This window comes from Acanthisitta chloris, unplaced genomic scaffold (genome assembly GCF_000695815.1).
Source record: "Acanthisitta chloris isolate BGI_N310 unplaced genomic scaffold, ASM69581v1 scaffold5857, whole genome shotgun sequence".
Lineage (NCBI taxonomy): Eukaryota > Metazoa > Chordata > Aves > Passeriformes > Acanthisittidae > Acanthisitta > Acanthisitta chloris.
Genome location: NW_008684169.1, coordinates 15,428 through 36,974, shown reverse-complemented (window position 1 = coordinate 36,974; position 21,547 = coordinate 15,428). Strand labels below are relative to the sequence as shown.

Sequence of the window (21,547 nt, the reverse complement as noted above, 5' to 3'; positions counted from 1 at the left end):
CACATCTAATGCCGCTCTGCCTGTGGGAAGTGGTGCTTAAGTGCCTGAAGTACCTCTTCAGCTAAAGAAACTCTTGCTTTTTAGCTTAAAAAAATTTCCCCTGCTACATTTGCGAAAAGCACTTCTCACAACTCAGCTTGCCTCTTCAGATGCCATCGCATTTTTGCATCAAAAGCCAGATGTTCTAAGTTAAAAGCTTTAATCATTAACCTCACACTCTGCTTGTTTATAAGTACAGCCCACCCACCCCCACTTCCTACAGTCCGAATATCCTGGGACAAGGCTCCCTACAGCTCATGGTGTTCCAGCAATACTTCATTGCTAACAGTCCCATAAAGAAAATACACCTTGTTTATGTTGGGGTCAATACTATGGTGACAAAGGCAAAAAGTATACTCAGGGAATTAGTGTGAGAAGAGTTTGCCACACAAGACATACAATTAGCAGCCCAAAGCTGGGAAAAGAAACCTGAAAGTAAGTGTTCCAACTCTCAGACTGAGATGTATAGGATGAGACTAAGGTTACGATGGAGAAGGACTACCATGTTCAGACTCAGTTTACAACAGGCTATTAGATCTGTAAAGGAATGCATATCATATCCTTGTAACAGTTGTTCCAAGTGAAAAGTACTCAGAAGGAATTTGTTAGTACCCTACAGAGGGGCTGTTAACACATAATGTACCATAGGCATGTGGTGAAAAGCTTTAACAGAAGAACTAAAGTCCTTTGTTTCATTTCTGAATGCACTTTACTTGGTAATTCTTTTCCCCATGCAATGTGATTGATTATCAGTGCCTCTTAACTTAAAGAGAATAAAAGACACTGAAATAGCTTAATTATTTCTGCATAAGCAGTAAAATAGCAAGTTCTTAGAGAGATTAAGAGTCACAGAAAACCATCTTTGAGCTGTTACTTGGTATGCAGGACTTCACAGAACTCTACAACAGGCACATCATGCCTATGGTATGGGGACGACAGAGGAAGCAATGTCTGACATTTGGATACATGGTTCTAAAAGGAGACACCCAACTCTGCTGCATACAAATGACAGAAACTGCTAATGCTATCTTTTCTGCAGGGGCAGACAGTGACCCTGTAGTGAAAAGCTGAGCCACAACTGACTTTCTATCAATTCAAAGAGAAGAGCTTAAGCAGTCACAGGATGTCTCCCTATAGAATACTACCTACCACTCCAATGAAGGAGCAACTCTTCATTCACCATTTTGGGTGCACCCTAGCAATACTCACCTCAGCTTGACTGAACAATAGAGTACATAGATAACACTACCTATACCGTATCCTGCTGCTAAACACACCTAGTTTTATTTTTACTATAAAAACATCCTCCTACTTAATGTATTATTTACTTTCCACTTTTCCCACTACCAGTCTTTCTTGCTGTTAAAAAGAATGAACTCACTGATATATCATTTCAGGCAAACACAATGACTGTTTTCTGCCACAGGACTCTCTTTACCTTCATTGACTCAGCATACAATATATATTCCCTAAGGACAGGCAGGAAGTCTTCCGTCATGTCTTCACTGAGTTCTTCAAGAGCTGTACAGCAATTCCCAATACAGGCAGACACTCCTTCCAGTGGCTCTGATAGCTCAACCTCCAGACCTCCCCATGTTGAATAAACAGGACCATATTCTCGTAGTTCTACCAGGTATTCTGCAAGAGACAGAAGGAAAAGTAGATTAACAGCTAAGAGCAAGGCACAAAGATGTGCAAGCACATATGATACAGGAAGAATTATGCACCAAGCCTGACAAACATTAACCCACCCCCAGGAAGTCAAGTCTTGTGTTGCATTAGCACCTTAAGAGCAAGAGCTCTATGGCTGTACAGGTGAGAGGTTCAAGTTGCTTCCTTAACTGATCACTCCTATAGACTTGCAACATAGACACTTGCAGTAGCCAAAATTGGTTCTTAAAACATACTTCACTCTGCTAAGACAGGTCTGTAAAAGTTGTCTTTGTCTAGGAATTCCATCTGTACTCAAGTCTTCAAAAAATAACTCTAGTAAGACAGTAGGTTGGTATAAAAAGAGCAACCCAGAAAATATATTTGGAGAGTTAAGCCAAGACAAGTTACTGTGTTAGGTTTTGGGTGGGTTTCAAATCTGGAAGAGGCATTAGATTTTGCACTGTGACTTACTACAGGCCAGAATCATCAACGTAAATTGTCTTGATTGTGCTATCAGCAAGAATAAGACACAGCATTCAGACTGAAGTAATACGATAGAGTACCTTGTGTCCTTACCTAACTGTTCCTTGATAATCCGTTGTGCTATTCTGTCAATGGTACCAAGCTTTAGCGAGAATGTGTCTAGATAATCTCCAATGGCTGCAAACTCCAGTGGTCGACTTCTTAACTTGTAGCCTCCTGTAACATACTTGACAGACTCCCCCACCTTTGACAGCAATGCCATTCCTTGTTTTTTGTAGGCATTAAGATCCTAGGAATTGAAAAAGAACAAACAAAAACAGACAAAACAAAACAACAAAAAACCCACAAAGTTTAGAAATATTTCACTTGCATCTTGGAAAATTAAAACAGTGAAGGATACTTTCCAGCCAAGATCAAATCTTATGAAGGCAAGAAATTTTATGTGACATGTAGCCTTGGACAAAGGCTCACTTTGCACAAGCTGTACAGCTGAGCACAGTTTCAAGACTACCTCTAGATAGAGATAAGTTATCCAAGAGTGGTATTAAGTACATTATAAATGACTAAGTGGTCCAGCTGTGCACATGTCCAGACTTTCCCATACTCCTGTACTGTCACTAGAGAAATAGCCACATTAACAGGTCTGATTCCACCAACACAGTTCATTTCATTCATCCGCACATACTTCTAAGTCATTGCCCACAATACCAGTATTATGCAAATGCACCAGCTGGCTCTAATGACCTAGTACAGAGCTACATACTGCATGCCTTCTCACACCAGTTGTGTAGTCAGATAGGAGGCAGGCAAAGACTGTACATAGCAAAAGTGCAGCATGGGGAGACCAGCACAACTTCTCTGGAAGACAGACTGCAGCTCAGACTGGGTCAGATGTCGCTGTTGCCTGTGCAGAAGTGTAAACTTCCTTGCCACTGCTTTACACATTTGCATAAACCAACATTCAGCTAACCTATGCTAACAAGACTGTTTGGCCACAATCTCCAAGGGATTTCACCTTGACAGTACTTCAGAAAAAAACGGGTTTAGTTAGTCAAAACACTGTCTATTTTGCATTTTACTCTTTCCAGCAGAGGTCAGTATTCAACACCTCAAAACAGGTTTAAGGGCTCTAACCAGGTTATCCTATACGGCCTGAAGAAGAGAAGTGCTCAAACCAAGCAGACCTTAGTGGTCAAGAATCCAGACATATTACAGACTAGACTAAAATCTTAAGTCTCCTTAAAAAACTCAAGAAACCCTCAAAAAAGACCCATTCACATGCACAAATAAAAAAAAAAAAGGCAAGCCAGCAGCCAGGTTCAAATCACATACTTTCCAAATATTCTTTCCAAGTACTAAACGTAAGTCAAATGTAAGTCTGATTAAAAGATTCTGTCACCTACAATAATTTTCCATTATGTTTGCATTCAAATGCAGTGGTTCTTTGACTTTTGCTTTTCATATGTCCTAAGCACTACTCACAAGCTTAGGCATCATAAAAATACCCTTGAACTCAAAATTATTCACTCAAGCATTCTGATGTGTCACTGGTCCACGCAGGGAACCTGAAGAAAGGTTGGTTTCTCTTTTTCAACCAGGAGGTGATCTTCTGACTTTCTGTAGTAACTAAATTCTGAAGTCCCAGCACACTGAACTGACATCTCACTGATCCAGTACAGCAAGTTCAAACACTAGAGACAGTCAGAAGAACACGTGATCCTTTGTACCCACCTCCCAGGATGCTCTGTCGTCTCAAGGCAAGCTCTGTCCAGAGCTGAGAATAAAAACCTTAACATTCATTTTACAGGGGTGGGAGAAGACAACTAAGCAGCTAAGAGAACTGCATCATGTTTGGACAGTTGAAAAGCAGACCAGAGCTATCTGACATTTAACTATCAAGGTGCTAAACAAATCCTGCGTTTCTAGATTGTTTCAGCCATTAAGTTAACCATGGAGGGAAAATAAAAGAAGTACTGGAGACCGATTCACACCCTAACACCAAAGTGAGTATGAGCCTGAAGTGAGCTCAAATTAAGTATCATATTGCAGTGAGCTAGAGAAATGATTGGAAAGACATGCTTTTAGAACCCTCTACACCTATCCAGTAAAACCCAAGCATGATTGTAGGTCCTCCTAGTCTTCTTTAAAATGCAGTTCTAAAAACAGCCAAAGAAAATTGCACCATTGCTGCATGAGTCATGCAGAAGATGAGCATGAAACTGTTGACCAAGTACAAACGAAAATGAGGTTTCCATGCTTAGTTTTGAGGGTAACACATGCACACAGTATAAAAGGCACAGACAAGAAACGAAGTCATGAAACTTGCAAACTTTCTGCAAGAGAAATGTCTCATCCTCTCCTACCTCCCTCCTCTCCAAAAGGATTTTAAAGGTTGAAATTTTCTGAATTTTTCATCTCTCTTGCATAACAGGAGTATGTTCTAGACCCCGCAACAAGCAGGTCTGGAGAACTGAATTTGTCAGTTTGCAGCCCAGATTCCTCCTCCCTTCAAGCAAAAGAAACCCATACAGTTGTCACACAATATTCAGGGTCCCCAACATCTCTCTGGTATTCTAGGGGAAGTTCTGATCTGCACATGTAGTTTTATAAACGCCTTTTTACCTGTGTTTCAAAAGAGGTGCAGAAGTTCCTGCCCTGCTGTCCCTGTCAGTGACCATGTTTAGAAGTTACTGACTTACCTTGGCTGTGAGAAACACATTGAAGTGCTCATTAAAAGAAAGCACTGGATGATCAGTTATTCTCTTCAAGAACTTGTCCAATGCTTTCCTCCTTGTCTCCACGAACTCTTCAGAAAAGCGATCAACAACACCCTTCACCACAAATTTCTCAGGAAGAGGCTGTCAGAGATAAGCAAAATGCACAAGATTTAAATGACCGAACACTTGCTTCTGCTATTCAGAAACATACAAAGCAATCAAACTCCAGTCTTAACAGGAACTGAAATGTTGTGTTTGCTAACAAGGAACCATACAACAGATGGGATGCAAGCCGTGCTCAGAACTACCCCTTAGCTGGTCTGGCTTAATGCTAGCAATTCAGCTGAGACTCACGCTAGGGAAGCCCAGACAGTACTCACACTAAGTATTTCTAGCACAGCTTAGATTGTTCCCCCTACTGATACCCACGTTCAGGATCCAGCTCTAAAGAGAGACCAGCAGAGCTGCACACACACACACCCACCACCCAATGCTGAAGCAAGGCTGCTCAGTCCAAGGCAACTCAAAATTTGACAATTCTACTTACTATCCCCACACCTCCTCTGAACAATTTAGAGCATTTGAACTTGTTAAAGGCTGATAATGAGAGCACCAAGCAGAGCAAAGACAGAGCAGCAGGCTTGACACAGCAAACAGCTGGGTAGTCCAGGCCGGATCCTTTCTGAAGCACAAGCATGCCTGGTCATTTATTACAACTGACTTCCCTGAGTATGTTTCTGTAACTGACACAGGTCTTGACAACATATCCCCTTTCTCAGCTTACTATTTTGAGTCCTTCACTTCATCTCTGCAGTTCAGCTTAACATGTAAACTCAAGATAGTCCATCTTGCTAGGTATGCAGTCCCTCCTGTTACACTTAGATTACAGACTTCAAAGTACCACTTCAGAATGCAGGATAATTAAGCTTAAGCATAGTTAGTTTCAGCTCTGCCACTAAATCTGCTTTTGTTCTGTCCAGACAGCATGGACTTTTAGATTAATATCAGTTTCAAAATTGTGCTTTGCATTTCATTGTTGTGAAATAGTCCATCCAGACAATCTGCTTACTCTTAGGCTAGTAACAAAAGCCATTTTCACCCAATTCAGGAATGAGGTTTCTCCTCTGCAAAGGGTTTTCATCATCTAAAATCTGTGACAAAAGTCATTCAAGAAAAAGAAAACTGTATACATATTCCTTTCCCACCATACCCTAGCTGATGTGAGATGCAGCTGAAAATTGTATCTTGTAGAAAAGCACTACCAGCAACAAAGCTGCATTTTGACCACTGTACTTAGTTCTTATAATTTAAGATTTATCTTATTATGCCTAGCATTCAGATCAGCCATTGTAGTTAAACCACTGTAAGGTAGACTTCTCATTAGACTTCTCCAGAACTATAATGCTTAGTGCATTAGTCCTCACGGAAAAAGAAACTCACTCTTCCTAGAGTCCCAGCTGAAGTTTACACAGCAAAAGAATGCAGTCACTACGTCAGCACCACATGCAGAAGGAAAAGGACAAAGACAAGTTCAAAGAACCATAGTTCAACCAAACACATGCAAACTGGAAGTGAATAATCACTACAGTTGGAGCAGTTTAGATCCACGGAAGAGTACACTTCTAGTACAAAGACTTCTGCCATTTAACCCGGTTTTCAGCTATGTCAGTAGTTATAGTGTTTTCCATTTTAGGCTTTTGGAGGTCCATCCCCAGTAGTCAGTAAATACAGCTATTAACCAACACCCTGCTTCCACTGTGTCTTCATTACCTACCTTGCAGTTTTCCATCTTCATAGCCTATTTTTCCCTGCTGAGACATGTTGGGACTAGATGATCTGTAAGGTCTATTCCAAACCCTAAAATTCTATGATTCTATGTGAGCAGAGTTCACTGCAGTCTAAAATGGCTTCAAGTATCCAAACATGATGATCCAAAGACAAGATGATTAGCCATGTTAGACTCATCTTTCTAGTCCAGAGACAGATCTGAGACAATTTTTACTGTTTTCTAAAAGAATAGATTAGAATGTCTCAGACCATTTAAAATAAAAGTAAATATCAGTAACTGAAGACATGAAAAGGAACCCATATTCAGCTTAGTTTGGGCTCTAAGTGTAGGCTATCACGATCCACTGCACTGAGAAAACACATCACTTGCCACAGGAAGATTTTAGACAGAGTTACTGTATTGAGATTAGGAAGACAATTCCCTTTCAGTTATTTGTTAGGCAGAATGCCTCCAGGGATTGCAGTATCTACAGTTACAAATACAGATACTCCTAGATCAGTTTGAAACATCTTTCAGCATACACTCAAGCCACAGTCCATCTGAAGCTGCCTTTACCTTCAATACTCCACCTACTTCTAGACAATAAATACATAAAGCATTCAGCAATTTCCCACTATACCACTATACGTAGGAGAGCAATAGGAGATTCCGTAACAGCTAACCTGTGAATAGAGTTAAAATAGGGCAGCACATCCTTATACTTACAGATCTTCTAGAAGAAAATCTGCACTCAGTATAATGCCTTGTTCTACAGTTGGTTTCATGTCCAGTATTAGAGCTACTTGTGCCAAATGTGCTGTTCTATGTGCAATGAATTCCAGGCCACAGCAAACCAGCTTGATTCCCTGGCCGTGACTCACCTTCTACTACTGGACTATTATTGCAGCCTTCAGGCAGGACTAGCAACCTGTTAATATACTCCAGAATCCGTAGAAGCTTAACTGTGCAGTTCCAGCTGTTCAGAGAACAGGGAGCAAGAGGAGATGGTATGGGCAGCTAACACATGACTAATGTCTCCACCTTACCCTCCCTAGCTCACTTTCTTACCCCTCAGTAAATATATTTTACTGTCAGTAGTGGTGTCACATGATTTTGTGAAGTACTTCTTATATTTGAGAAACTCAGCTGTTATTCCACTTAGAAGCGAGTCCCAGAGTAATTAATGACTTAAACAGCACTCTACCCCAGAACAACCTTACTGAGTACTTTTCACATAGCCAAGTCCTTGCTGAGGAAGAAAGAGCAGGGAAACTTCCACCACACCACCCCCACCAATCCCAGATGGACAAGCTGAAGCATGCTAGTAGGGTTGCTATTTCCTAACAATTCACCTTCTACAGGCCTTCTACAGGCCTTTTTGAATTGCTTTGTTCAAAAAAGCTGATGGTGGTGATCTCATTGGTTTCCTACTTATTCACATATTCTATGGCACAGAAAACCTATCATATAAGCTAGTATCAACCTCCTCATATCAAATAAGACAGATCACTAGCTTCAGCAACAAGGGTTGCAGTAGTTCAGCTCATCTCATTAGTTAAACTTCTGCCTGTTAAAGGCATGCAATAGTTACCAAGCCAGAGGCTAAGTTTTCCAAGTCTGTGCTGTTAAACATCAGCTTTATTAAGTGTTAGCACAAATAGTTTTAAATTACTCTATAAAACCAGGTCAAAAGGCCATCTTGAAAACCGACTGAGACTAAAACCTGAAGTACCTGTGTGGCTTTTCACAATCCTCAGTCTGAAAAGCAGACACATTAATTGAGTGATTCTATGTCACAACAAATGTAGTCACCACATATTGCCCTGCCAAGGCTCACCTCTCCAGTGTACCACCTAAGAGAAATCGAAGCTTCATAATCAATCAAGAACAGGAAGCTCTTCCCTCTCCACTATAAGAGAATAAAGTACCATACCTAAATCTAAATACCCAAAGTACTGAGACATATTACGCAAATATCACACTTGGAAGTCAGATACACAACTGTCCTTAATAGCAGATTCTTGCTTACTACCTACGGGAATGAGATGTGTTGGCTGAGACTCTTCCAGCTTGTTCCTCAACCAGTCGAAGTCTTGGTACCGCCGACGGACAGAATACTCCGGCAAATCAAACTCTGCTCGTGTAGTCTGGAAAAGAATAGGACATGCTTAGGTGCACCAAAGCCTCTCACTTCAGAGCTTCGCAGCAAATGCGATTCAGCCAACCCTGGCAAGGGTGAAGCCAGACAAGCCTCGCAGGGGTCTCCATACCCAGAATTGTGCCCGCAGCATGACAGAAAGAACCTTTGGCCTTTCATGCAGTGGAAAAGCCAGCAATATGAGAAATGAATACTTGGAACTGGTGTGTTAAGATCTATTTGTACTTCATTACATGTTCTGGTCAGATAAACTTCATGGGAGAAGTCTGTGGAAAAGAGAGCACCGAGCACCACATTACTCTCTTGGCAGTTACAAGATTGCAGGAAAGACTGTATGAGATACCTATTCCAAGGACGAGACTATTTTAACCATCAATAAATAAAAGTAAAGGTATTTAATGACCTGTTTATTCCATGACACGCATTATCCACAGGTGAAAAAAAGTGTTTCACCACTGCCCTGCATACCAGAAGTGATGGGCTTGTCACACTCCTCCAAGACTAAAAGATTAGAACATAAGCCACTGTGAGGGTTGATGAAGTACTACTTTTGTTGTACTTTCCAAGAGAAAGAAATGAGTTTGTTTACATGAAGTTTGTGTATGCCTGATTAGATATATTAGTGCACTAAATTAAATCTCTTAAACTTTTATTCTTTAAGGCACGGAGTCAAACCTGCCATTACAAGCCTGAGGAAAGAAAAGGAAGTGCATAAATGGTAAGTGTTTTATCCAGTCCGTGAACAGTCCATAGCCTGGAAGACAGACTATGTGGCTGCTTGCACAGCATATACTGCAACTGCCTAAAAGCACTTGTGAAACTGTACCAACTCGGGGTGTATGCTAAAAAGTCCGGGATTGCAGTAGACTTGATTAGAAGGTAGATGGCCCTTATTGTTATGCCCCACTGAGAAGCACAGAAAGCTATACTTTAGTTACTTGCAGGATCAAGATTATCTTGCAATGAATGGTCCACTGTGCCAGCACACTATATGTTTGCAACTGGACATCAAAGCCAGTGCACTCTGGGGAATGCACCACCAATCCTAGCTTTGAACTGGCACCAAGTCCAGCACAAGGTTGCTTTGCTAGTCCTAGCCACAACCACCACCCGACAAATTTCAGCCTCACAGCAATTGCCACATATTTGGAGAAAGTCAAGTGGCAGCTTTTAAATGCAACCCACACTACCAACAGAATAGTAGGTCTAGTACACTATAAACAGCATGGTTATGTGAAGCCTATGAAATGGTTTGGCTTCTAGAAAAGAAAGGCAGAGACAGAGAAGAAGAAATCAAGATGAGTTCCTCCTTCCTTTGACCTGCCAGCTATGGTAAGCAATACACAGGTGAGTCCATGGACTAACATAATGAATGCTCACCAATGGAGCATTTGTGTTTATAGATGAGAGGCTACCAAGACCCAGTTATCCACTGCAGATCTGTGCCTTACTCAGCCACACCTCAGAGTAACACTAGCTTATTTAATTTGTTAGAGTGCCACAGTATAAATGAAATTTCTGAGACTTCATCATTTTTACTTGTTTTGAATAACCGACTGAATGGTATTATGCTAGAACAACATTTTTAAAAAAGCAAGAAGGAAGAAATAATTATTTAGTAGAAAGGAGAGTTTTTGTGAACTGGCTGTCACTGCCCAAAGGCCTCTTTTAGAGATCAGACAGTGAGTGCATGAGAGGAATCAGAATGGCTAAACACTACAGTGTACCTTCATCCTGTAGCACAAGGATGAAGGTAGAGTCTCTCATCTGTTAGCATTGAGAAGCTTATTGACCAGTATTCTGCTAACAGTTAATGAAAACCATATAGGTACTGTCTAGAAGAAGGAAAGCAGGATTAACTCCCAGTGCACAAACTTTACATTAGTGACCGTTCACCTCTAGCAAAGTGCTCCTGCTCCCTTTTACTTCACAAGCAGAATTGTGAAGTTTTCCATATAACAAGTTTTGCCCCTTGGAGAGAGGCAGATGAAAATACATCAGCAGCAGCAACATTTCAGTGTTTGCTGCATAGGCTGTCTAATTAAGACAGCAAATAGGTTTTTCAAAGACTATTTAGGCAGAACATGAAGGCCTTCAAGTTTTTAATGACACCTCACTAACACTGCAAGAATTTGGATCATTAGCTTAGCACAAGTGGGGTTTTTTCAGACTACATACATGAGGGAAAAGGGTCTTGCCACAGTCCAGGGACACTGTTGAGGAATACATTCATTGCACGTAGCTCACTATGCAGCTGCAGTGTGAACTACAGGTTGAGCTCAGGGTGGCAGAGCCCCACGTAAAAGCTGTGAACTGATGAATCTGTGGCACAGTCAGGTGAGTGGACACTCAGACACAGCAGGAGTCGATGACACCCAGACTCACTCATGCTTAGACTGTAGGGGTACAAAAGCCATGAGGTTCCTTTGTTAGGGGTCCCTCCTTGGAGGCACCACCTAGAGATGCTATTTTGTTATTGTGCCATGATTAAATTATTTTAAGGATCCAGACATCTGAGGCTCTGCTACAGGAAACCTGGCATTGAGCTGGTAAGGAAACCTGATCTGACTGTGAGTGTGAGGTATGTGGCTGGGAAGGGGCTTCAGTCCCAGTTCAGGTGGTGCCAGTGACTGTCAGAGTGGCTCCTGGATGGACAGGGATAAAAATAGGAAGTGAAATGTCTATGTTTTTGACATAATTAAATTCCTTCTGCTTTCTTAGTAGGATCCATAAATCTCATCTCACAAGGACATGTGCCTCTCCCAAAGGAAGCTGAGAAATGTACATGGCAGGTCTCAACCTTCTAAAAAACAATGGCGAAGATACTTCCAGGAATTTATTGAAGGTTCCAGCACAGTTCCACTAAGTCAGCACTGCAGCATTCTGGGCTCAGTTTCACTTACTAGAAAGCAGATGGGGTTACAGACACTTGTACCTCTGTTGCTGGAATAGTTTTGACTTGAGGCCATATTAAGGCAATCACCAAATCTTGGTCGTGTGTAAAATTCTTAGTCTTGTATCAGATTCTTATCTTTCTTGAAAGGAGTTAATAGCCAAACCTAAAACTTGCCTGTGATGACTGTGTGAAAATGCATTTGTACCCTAGTTCCAGTTTCCCACTTGGTATACTTGATTGTGGATTCCTCTCCATTTTACTCTAAGTTTGGGGCAAAATCTTCAACTAGAGAAACAGCAGATTAGCATGGGGGAAAGGGAGCAAGGCTGGTGTCCCTAGCACTACAGTATTTCTTCTGTTTCAAATAGTTTATCCTGTCTGAAAAAAAGATCACTTTCACCTGCTCCTCTCTAGAAAATCAAGCTGTTTCATATAATTTACCCAATGCACACACTGGAAGAAGCACAAAGAGGACAGGAAAGTGATAACAAGACCTCCACTTCAGTATTGGCTGGTTTGAAAGACACTCTCTTCAAGTCTGCAGAGCAACTGCACGTCTTTGAGGAACAGCACTCAGCTGTTCAGACCTCCATGGGAAAAGGCACAAAAGAAGGCCTTGCCATCCAAGAAAGTACAACAAAAATTAAGTTACAAGTGCACCAACTTATGTTTCCCTTGGGAGAGATGACTACATAACACAAGCACAAGCCTTATTTCCCTCCTTACTCCGCAGAAAGATAAAATCCCTCCAGAGTACACAAGTCTATCTGAAAATGCACAAAGGTGAATCATCAAGAACACCCAATGCACTTCAATCATCACAGTCAAGACCAATTAAGTTCAGCATGTTTCATCCACCTTTATGGTTTCACTAGCCTCCCTGTGTAAGGAAACTGCTGTTAGCAAGAAGAAAACCAGGTATGAAAGAGTGAAGAGAGTCAGTCCTGAATCACTGTCCCTGTTATTTGGGGGATTCCTATCATATTCTTTAGATGTGTTCATCCAGAAGATGGGCTGGGGAATACTACCTGGCTCTCACTAGGAAACTGTGAAAACAGACACAACCCTGTTTGAGTGAACTGAGTTTTTTTTCTCTCAGGCTTTCCTGCAAGCCACTGTTTCGGATCCTTCCTCAGCCACCACCAACTGCTGATAAACCTAGCAGCAGGTGAAAAGCCTGGGGCATACTGCAAGACTTCTTCGTTTTTGCTGTTACGATGAAAGACCTGTGTCAAGAAGATGAAAAACCATCACACAATACAAACAAGACTGTGATCAGCCGACACCCTTCCCTACAGTGGTGTCCAGTCACAGCCACAAGCACACATTACAGCATTAGCAATTCCCTTCTTGCATCTAGTGATGGTGCATTTCAGTAACTCATTCTATGACCTACATTTATCCAGATGTTTGAGATTCCAGAAGCATCCTTCAGTGGGGAGAGAAAAAAAAACCAAACCAAAAACCAACATCCCTGCCTCCTCAAGAGCCGCCTTAAACACTCTTCACAGGTCTCAAATCCCTTTCCTGCAATGCTGCAAGGGAGGTGTTGGCATGGCTGCTCTTTGGCCTCTAAAGATTATTCCTGTGCTACCTTTTTGCCAGGTTTAATTACTGCTTCAGCTACAATGCCTGATGGGCAATTTAGCTTGACATTGAAGAGGCCTTGTTTGTAGGGCAAAACTGAGTTAAACCATTAATACTGTCAGTTTTCTTAAACAATGGTAGATAGTGCTAGAGGTTCTGATCCTAGAGATTAGCCAGAATTTTACAAGAATGAAACCAAAGAGGTGAGGACTTCATGATGATTGAGAAGAATAAATTATGCACAGACTTAAGTGCTACAGTGAGATCCAAAATAAAACACGTATTAACAGACAGGTAGGTAGACATGCAAACCAAAAGTACAGGATGATTTTTTTCAATCTAAAAAAAGGCGTTGTTGTGTAACATATCTGATCTAAATATGGTAAATACTTGAGCCACATTCCAGAGTTCTGCTTTAAGAACAAAGGGAACCCTTGAACACAGGTTTCCAAGCAGAGGAAAATTATTAGGGTGCCACTGTATAGAGGGATTTTATCTTGACAGAATAATAGCATTTCCACCTGCAAGAAACAACTTTAGCCAGTTTTAGCCATTTGCATCTCATTTTGTGCTTCGCACTCCTGGTCAAGTAATAGCTGAAGGCTAAGTTGCTCTAACAAAACAAAAAAACCCCAAAAACCAAAATACCAAAAAACTCTATTTCCTACGATACCTCTTAGCATTTTTAGTAGTTATGATACAGTATTTCTTGCAAGGTTAAGACTCTTGGAGCAAGAATGAATGATAGGACAGCATTAAGTGTGTAGCAAGAGGTAGCTACTACTTTAAAGAAAACACATGTTCTCTTGTGAGGCGTGAAAGTGAAACTTTGGAGTAGGTATTTTGAAAACAAAAAATTAAAAATTCTCTGGCCTGTAAAGTCTCCCCTATCTCAAAGGAAAATATTCTCTCCAGTGTACACTGCCATCTAAGTAGGCCAGAGGAATGTTAACCTTTTTGGACAAGAGGATCAAGTATATTACTACCAAAGCTAGTGAACACTTTTAGCCTTAGGTAACTACAAGTGCCCAAAACAGATGTCAACATCACCTGGGAGGTGATGATAATGAGAATGAGTTAGTTAACAGAAATCACATTTCAGTTGTGAATGCAGCAGACTTTTCAGATCACTTTTCCTATTACCATAACTAGACTGTGTTAATGATTGAACTACAACAGACACTGAAAAAATCTCTAGTGTATTTCTTTCAGTAGGCAGCAGCATTCTTAGGCTACTTATTTTACCATCAGCTGTACAGCCTTCTGAACCAACAACTGCATGAAAGCTGGTTTACAGTTGAGGATCAATATTATGGTTTAGTTAAATGGCTGACAGAGGAAGCAGGGTAAATACTTAATACTACAAGCTTAAAGCATTTCAGAAAAGGATAGTCACAAAATGTGAGATGATTAACAGTGAATCAACAAGGCACACTCCCCTTCAGGGAACTCAAACCAAGTGGGTGTCAGATTACTTAAATGAACTAGCTTTCAAGATAATGAAAGAAACTGGCTTTGCAAGTTTACAAACAGTTCTATTGAGGAGCCAGAAACAAAAAAAAATAAATCTAAGCTGACATGTTAAAAGTTTTTTCAGTTTCATACAGTGAAGTAACAGTTCTGCTAAGATAAGTGACATCTTCAACACATTCACAAGGTACCAAAAGACGCCAAGTCCTTGCCCTTAAGATAACAAAACACAATGCAAGATATAGATGTCCAGAACATGCCCTAAAATAATTCCGCAAAGAAAGTACTAGGAAAGAATGTTGCTTTGTACCTTTGTTGTTACCCTGTATGTGATATATGTCTCCATTGTGCACACGTGTTTTTTGGGATCATCAACAGTAACAAAGAGGTCTCTAGTTTCCACATCCAAGTCATCATCCAGCTGCAGTCTGTTGAGGAGAGACGAGGAGGAGGCTGGGCTAGAAGTGTCCACGGGTGTGCCATTGGGCAAACTGAGATCCTGTATTGGAGAGATAAAAACAGCAAGTTTTTAATCAGCTAATAGATTCACAGTAAAGCACAGTATTTTCAAAGATGCCATGGACAAGCACTGTACCTCCCTTCAGTATAGCACAACCTGCCTTCTATTCTTAAGGAAGCAGAACCAACAGTTCCCAGTGAGGCCAAACCAACTTCGACTCAGAACTAAACAGGCAAATCAAGAGACCTACTTATAAGACAGGCTTCAGGCAAAGTGGCAACAATTCAGTTGTCTGGAATGCAGTTGGCATTCATCCCTGGAGACTCCTATAGTAGACGGAGGGCAAACTTTCATCAGAGGTTTCCTATCAAGCCCATTAACTTCCAAACATGCTGACAGCAGGCAGCACCTAAACTGCCATCAAGACTGCACTACAGGATAGTCACAGACCATACTCTCCAGCACCGGTGTCTAGGCACACCTCTCTTTTGGAGTCCTAAGGCCACTGAAAACACAATGTTTTCTTGGGAGAGGTCCTCGTTCCCATCCTCCCAACTTCAAGAGTATCATCCAGTACCTGGAGAGAAGACAGAGGCTAAAAGATCCAGCAAGTGACTATTATAGGCAGAAACAAATGTTTGGGAAGTCTGTGATTCCTTGAAACTGACTCGGTAGTAAGGAGAAAAAAACCCCAAGACAACAACAACAAAAAATAACTTTATACCCAACCTGTTACATTCACACACCTTCAAATCTCACACTTCAGTACAGACCAACTACTCCATACAGCTAGTGCTTGCATATCCACTTGCATAAATATCACAACTCCACATGTTCTCTGCTCTGGTTTTGTAACAGAGGGAGCTGACAGCATGTGCGAGTTGTACAATATGCAGAAACATTTGACAGCAGTATTAGAAAGTCCAAAATATCTATGTCTCTTCTTTTCAGAGAAGAAAGGAGGGTTTTTTTGTTTGCTTCTTTTAACTAGTAGCACAGGAATGGATTTATCCACAGGGTGATTTTCCTTGTTGCTAGACAGAGAAACATCACTACAGCTAAGAACTACATTAACTTCAAGTGTTTTAGTTATATAGTTACTGCTTATGCCCAGCTTCACACAGTCTAAGTGGCTAAACAAAGTTTAGCAGAGCAAGCATGTTTGGGAAAAACCTTCTTTGTTCATCAATCCTTCTTTCTTAAAAGGTTCAGAATTACAGGTGAGAGCTTCAAGGTAAAGCTATTTACAAAGGTCTGCCTTTGACAATGTCTAAGAACACAGCTAAGTTCCTACCAGTCATTGTCACAAACTCATCATGGGAGTACTGGGATTTTATAGATTGCCCTCTGCCTGTGACAATACTGCAGAGCTGTGGTAGCACTGCTCTTTACCTTCAGGGCTGCCTTATGAAGTAGAGAAAAATGACAATTTAGCCTAGACATTTTGGGAAAGGGGTATCTACTAACACAGAGCTTAGATGCATTCTCTGACCCAATGCACAGAAGTGGCTGCCAACAGATGAGAGGTTTCAGGTTTAGCTGGCAGGTGAGCAAGAATAGGAGGGCAGGCACTCAAATACTCTTAAGAGGCCAAAAGAGCAGGATGAGCATGGCACAGCTTGCTGGCTCAGACATGAGACAGCTCGGACTATACAAGCATCTGGCTCAGACACAGCATAGCAGGAGTATGTACAACAGGAAGAAGCAATGGTACAGGAACTCAGCAGATAAGGAGTTCTGTTGAAGTTGCACAAACAGAATACGCAGAAGACAGGATAAGATTAGCAACAGGAGACGACTTCAGTAAATCTGCAGTTCAGCTAGACAGGAGAATTTAGCTGAGCAGAGTGAAAGGCAAAGCAAACCCTGGGATACCACAGTAGCTGTAGACAAATCTGCTCCTCATTCCAAAAGGAAAGGACAGCTCATCATTGCCCATGTGCAATAAGCATTAGTGTACAAGCTGTGCCAGAACTGCAGTTGGTCAAATTTTAAGTCAAATTCTTCCAGTATGGAAAGGAACTGACTTGCAGAAACAGATTAAGCCTGGCTGCACAGGAGACCTCAAAAGCTTATAACAAAACTCTTTCAAAGGACAGCTTAAAGAATATGATGGAATCTGCTTAAAATATAAGAATTCTGCATCATCTGGAAGAAGGATCAAAGACGGAGCTTGCAGCCATTTGCATGAAGGTAGCAACTTTCCACACTGATTTTCTTGAGAGATAACAGTAGCCACTAGGCACGGCATGCACATTTTAAGCAGGGCAGAAGTCTGAAGGCCTGAATCTACTTTGTTGCACTTCAGTGTGCTCTTGCAGTTGCGGCTCATGTGGAATGTCTCAGGTTTTAAAGGCTGCAACAGTTCTACCTTGGATGAAACACCCCAGACCTAGAACAAGCAAAGCTTCTACACCAGCTGTGGTCTGGAGCAGGAGAGCTGCCAGCTGTGGTGGCGGAGGAAGGAGAGATGATGTGTACATTTAAAGTATTACTGACCTATACTGCCTCAACAGCAATGGCAGAAACCTCCCCGACAGTCACAGCAGGCATCATATCCTGCTACTTGGCTAGTTTTCAGTAGATGAAGGCCAAGTTAAAAGCTAACTATTTCTTCTTCTTAACAGGTGGAACCTCTTGGCTAAGTGCAACAGGAACATTGCTTATGGCTGTTGAACCCTCATTCAACAGTAGGCAAGATTAGTTTGCAGAAGTCTTACGCTATTGCTAGAAAGAGGTAGGCATTGAAGTGCCACAGCAGATGGCTCAGCAATCTAAGCTGTATCAGGCTGTAATCCTTTCAGCAGAGCACCTCCTTGTCATATTAACTGACACTGGCTTTCTTCCATTGGACTTGGGGAATTTTTTTATTTTTTTTTGCATCTGGGGAAGCAAGACCACATCACCTGTGCTAGTCTGCTTTTACCATAGGAGTATGTCCTGTAGAGCCTAGAGCAAAAGGAAATCTGCAGCTAATCTGTTTCTACCTGTCAGTACAGCTATTGTACCCACATTCATCTGAAATAGTATTATCTATTTTATGTAACAGTCTGACTTCTGTGCCAGGGACTCATGCATCAGCTTCACCTTTAGTGCATCAAGTAGCTACTCATCCACTGCTTTAAGTGCCTATCTGCATTATCAGAGACCAGCACGGTTCAAGTCACAGCAGTTACCTACTGCTTACAAAACTCTCTACACAGTGTGTGTGTGTGTGTATGTATGTGATATTCAGACCTTCAGTTTCATGATCTCCTGTCAAGTACTAGGCTCTTGTGCACACTTGTACAAACACCACAATGCAGGCACTTCATGCACTCCTATGAAGTTTCTAGAATTCCTCAAGACACCTAAATTTATGGGTACATAAGATCAAATGATTCTAGCAGCACATGTTATACCCTGCAGTGCCAGCAAGTAGGAACTGCCTGTGTTGAAAATGCATGAGCTCTGCCAACTATGCAGGCTGCTATCTGGTAAGGAAGCAGCTTCACATTATTTTGTTTTCTTGTGCTGTCCAAACACCTTGATCAGTTAACCTGCCCAGAAACAGATACTAAATCTATCAAGCAGTTCACTTCATCCAAGTTTAAAATTCAATTAGAAGTCTGCATGTAACATTCAAAATGAGTTGGGAAGTTTCCAGGTGATGTCATCTTCTCCCAGGAGATTTTCCAAGACTCCACTTAAAGAGCAGATTGGATCCCCATAAAATAAAACTTGCAAAATTTGGTATTCAGTCTTCTGGATGGCAGCCTCCTCCAATGGAATAGTACACACCTGAGAAAGCATTCAGGATTCAACCCTGACTAAAAAAAAGACTAAAAATGGGTCTAAAATTCTGTAGGTATTGGTTTACTGTCAAGTGAGACATGCAGTCTTCTGCTGAGTTACATGCAGCTAGACAGTACTGAAGCTTCCATGAACTGAACGTTTTCATCTATCCCACCTTAGCAAATGTACAGCTTAACCAGATAGCACTGCTCTCTAAGCAGAGGTCCATGAAGAAAGCAGAAGAGGTGGTTCAGCTAGGTCTTCCAAGCACACACAAGCTCATCTCTGGAAAGGGCTAGCCAGCTAGGCAGAGAACAAGAAAGAAAAAGCATTTGCTTCTTCTTTATGTATGCTCAGTTTCATTCTCTATCAGGCATCAGCATCATACTTTATTTATTAGGTCACTTTTGCTTCTTCACACATCTGAGGTAGATGTGAGGTAAGTGCAAGAGGTAGGGACATGCAGCGTCTTTGGGCAGCTATTTTAACACACTGATGTGGGGATATAGAATGCAGAGAAGGGAGAACACTGGGGACACAGTAGAGAAGGGAGGATCAGAAGGCAGTCTTGCTCTACAAGCTTTAAAACTAACCAAACAAACCCCCCACCATTTAACTCCAAAACCCCTATTCATTCCCAGGAGAAAGGACCACATTTCTTCACCGATCCAGAAACAAGACAGTGCTAAGTTGTAGTTCAACAAGAACTACTACTGTAGTTCAATCAATTCATAAGACTAGACCCACTATCCTGGGAAAGGGTAAGTGGTTACATGTATACCAGCTACTGACATCCTTCTCCAGTAATGGGAAGAAACAAGATGATACCCTCAGAAGAGGCCAGTGTTTTCCATTATATTAATCATCTAGAATCAGACTGCAAGATTGAGGCTATTTTAAGAGCAATGCCGACCAAGCTCAAATCAGAAGCAATTCCTCTTGGTCTCACCTGAAAATGTGTTAGCAGTGGAGGAACAGTGCTGCATGTTGAGGACCCAAGCCCAAATTTTCACTTCCTAGTCCTGCAGGGTCTCTAGGCCCTGCAATGTTGGGCAGAAAGCCCTCATATCTAACAGAGCCAAGCCTCACCATTGAAGTTCCAGCAGTACCACTGGTAGCTTGTCCATTTAACAAAAAAGCCACTAGATAAAGACTGGATCAAGTTGTTATCAGGATACTTTACATAAACATCCAAGTACAGCATGCTGCCAAACCATGAGTCTGATGACTTTGTTCTGGTGTTTATCATTTGGACTAGTGTTTCTGCTCCGTAGATCAGAGCTGCCTAGAAACAGACTCCTCAGCATCCCTGAAAAAAGTAGGAATTTAAGATACAGCAGCTAATCATGATGGCATGCAGTGTGGTACCACTGAAGACCTGGGAGCATTCTTGCTTATACAGGTATCGTATTTGGAACAGTGCTTCTTTGCACTTTGGCTGGACAGAGAAACACCTGAACAAGCTTCAGAGAGGCAGCACATACTTGATACAAGCACTTTTCAAGACTTGTCATGTAGACCACAGGATTCCCACCTCTTTTCTGAGGTAAACAGACAAGTTCTATAGGAGGGATTATTTTACTTTGTGGTTTGTTCTTCTGTAAGTCATCATAGTTAAGCTAAACAGAGCAAGAATGTGGGCACAGAACCATTCCAGCAAACAGCACTTTCAGCAAGAGTAATAAGCTATATCCTACCCCTGTTGCTGAAGTCTTTAGGGACTTGGCTACAACACAGCTTAGTTTCAGCCTTTCTGTGCACCAGGGTGAAGGCAAGTGTCACAAGAAGGTGTCAAGTACCACATCAGACCATCTGTTCATACAGTCTGGCCATACATCTGTCTTCTCACAGTCCTTAAGAGGGTGGTCCCTTATCCTAGTCTGGAAGGTCAACTGTACAATACCACACTAAAACTAAATGTGGTTAAGACTCTAAAAATGAGGAACATGAGTGGTATCTCATAGATGTTTTACAGCAGTAAACACAAGTATTTCAGTATTAGTAACAAGCCACATTACTGTGCTACTTCCTGAATAAAAGGCCAAAAGCTTTTGGGGGCCAGGCATTTGGAAGATGAAATGGGTTGTTATTTGCAGCAGACATTAATTATGCAAAATGTAAAGGCATAAGAAAAACTTTTGATTTATTAACTCTCACTAAGCTGTCATGTAGTTCCCTATACCCTTTGAACAGGAAGGAAAGTGTGAGGAGTATCTGCAAGCTTGCCACATCTTATAGCCCCCTTAGTGTGGTAAATGTCAAGAATTATTTTATCCCACAGGATGAACTGCTTTCTTGAAATGATCAGCCCCAGATCAAAGCCTAGCTTCCCCATCTGTTTTCAAAGCACATGAGTCCTTACAGAAAGCTTTATCTATCTTTCTAAGGAAAAAGCCAGGCTTGGCAACTGTCCAGCAAGATTAATTCAGTTATGTTTAGGCTGTAGAAAGTAGTAGAAAAGTGCTTGTGACCTGATGGGAAGCAAGAGTTTAAGATTCGGGCAGACTTGGATTTACAGCTTTTCGCAAAGCTGAAGGTTCTT

The 21,547-nt window shown here is 41.5% G+C and overlaps 1 protein-coding gene across 1 annotated transcript in view; it reads right to left on the bottom strand.

Annotated features, from left to right (window-relative positions):
• SNX30 (sorting nexin family member 30) overlaps positions 1–15,270 on the bottom strand; it is a gene marked incomplete at its 5' end in the record, with an annotated part of 23,025 nt that extends 7,755 nt beyond the window's left edge. The window contains 5 exons of the mRNA XM_009079216.1: positions 1,478–1,677; positions 2,269–2,464; positions 4,875–5,033; positions 8,697–8,807; positions 15,082–15,270. Of these exons, the coding sequence (XP_009077464.1) occupies positions 1,478–1,677; positions 2,269–2,464; positions 4,875–5,033; positions 8,697–8,807; positions 15,082–15,270 (855 nt within the window). The remainder of the gene's footprint in view (positions 1–1,477; positions 1,678–2,268; positions 2,465–4,874; positions 5,034–8,696; positions 8,808–15,081) is intronic.
• Positions 15,271–21,547: the final 6,277 nt, after the last annotated feature.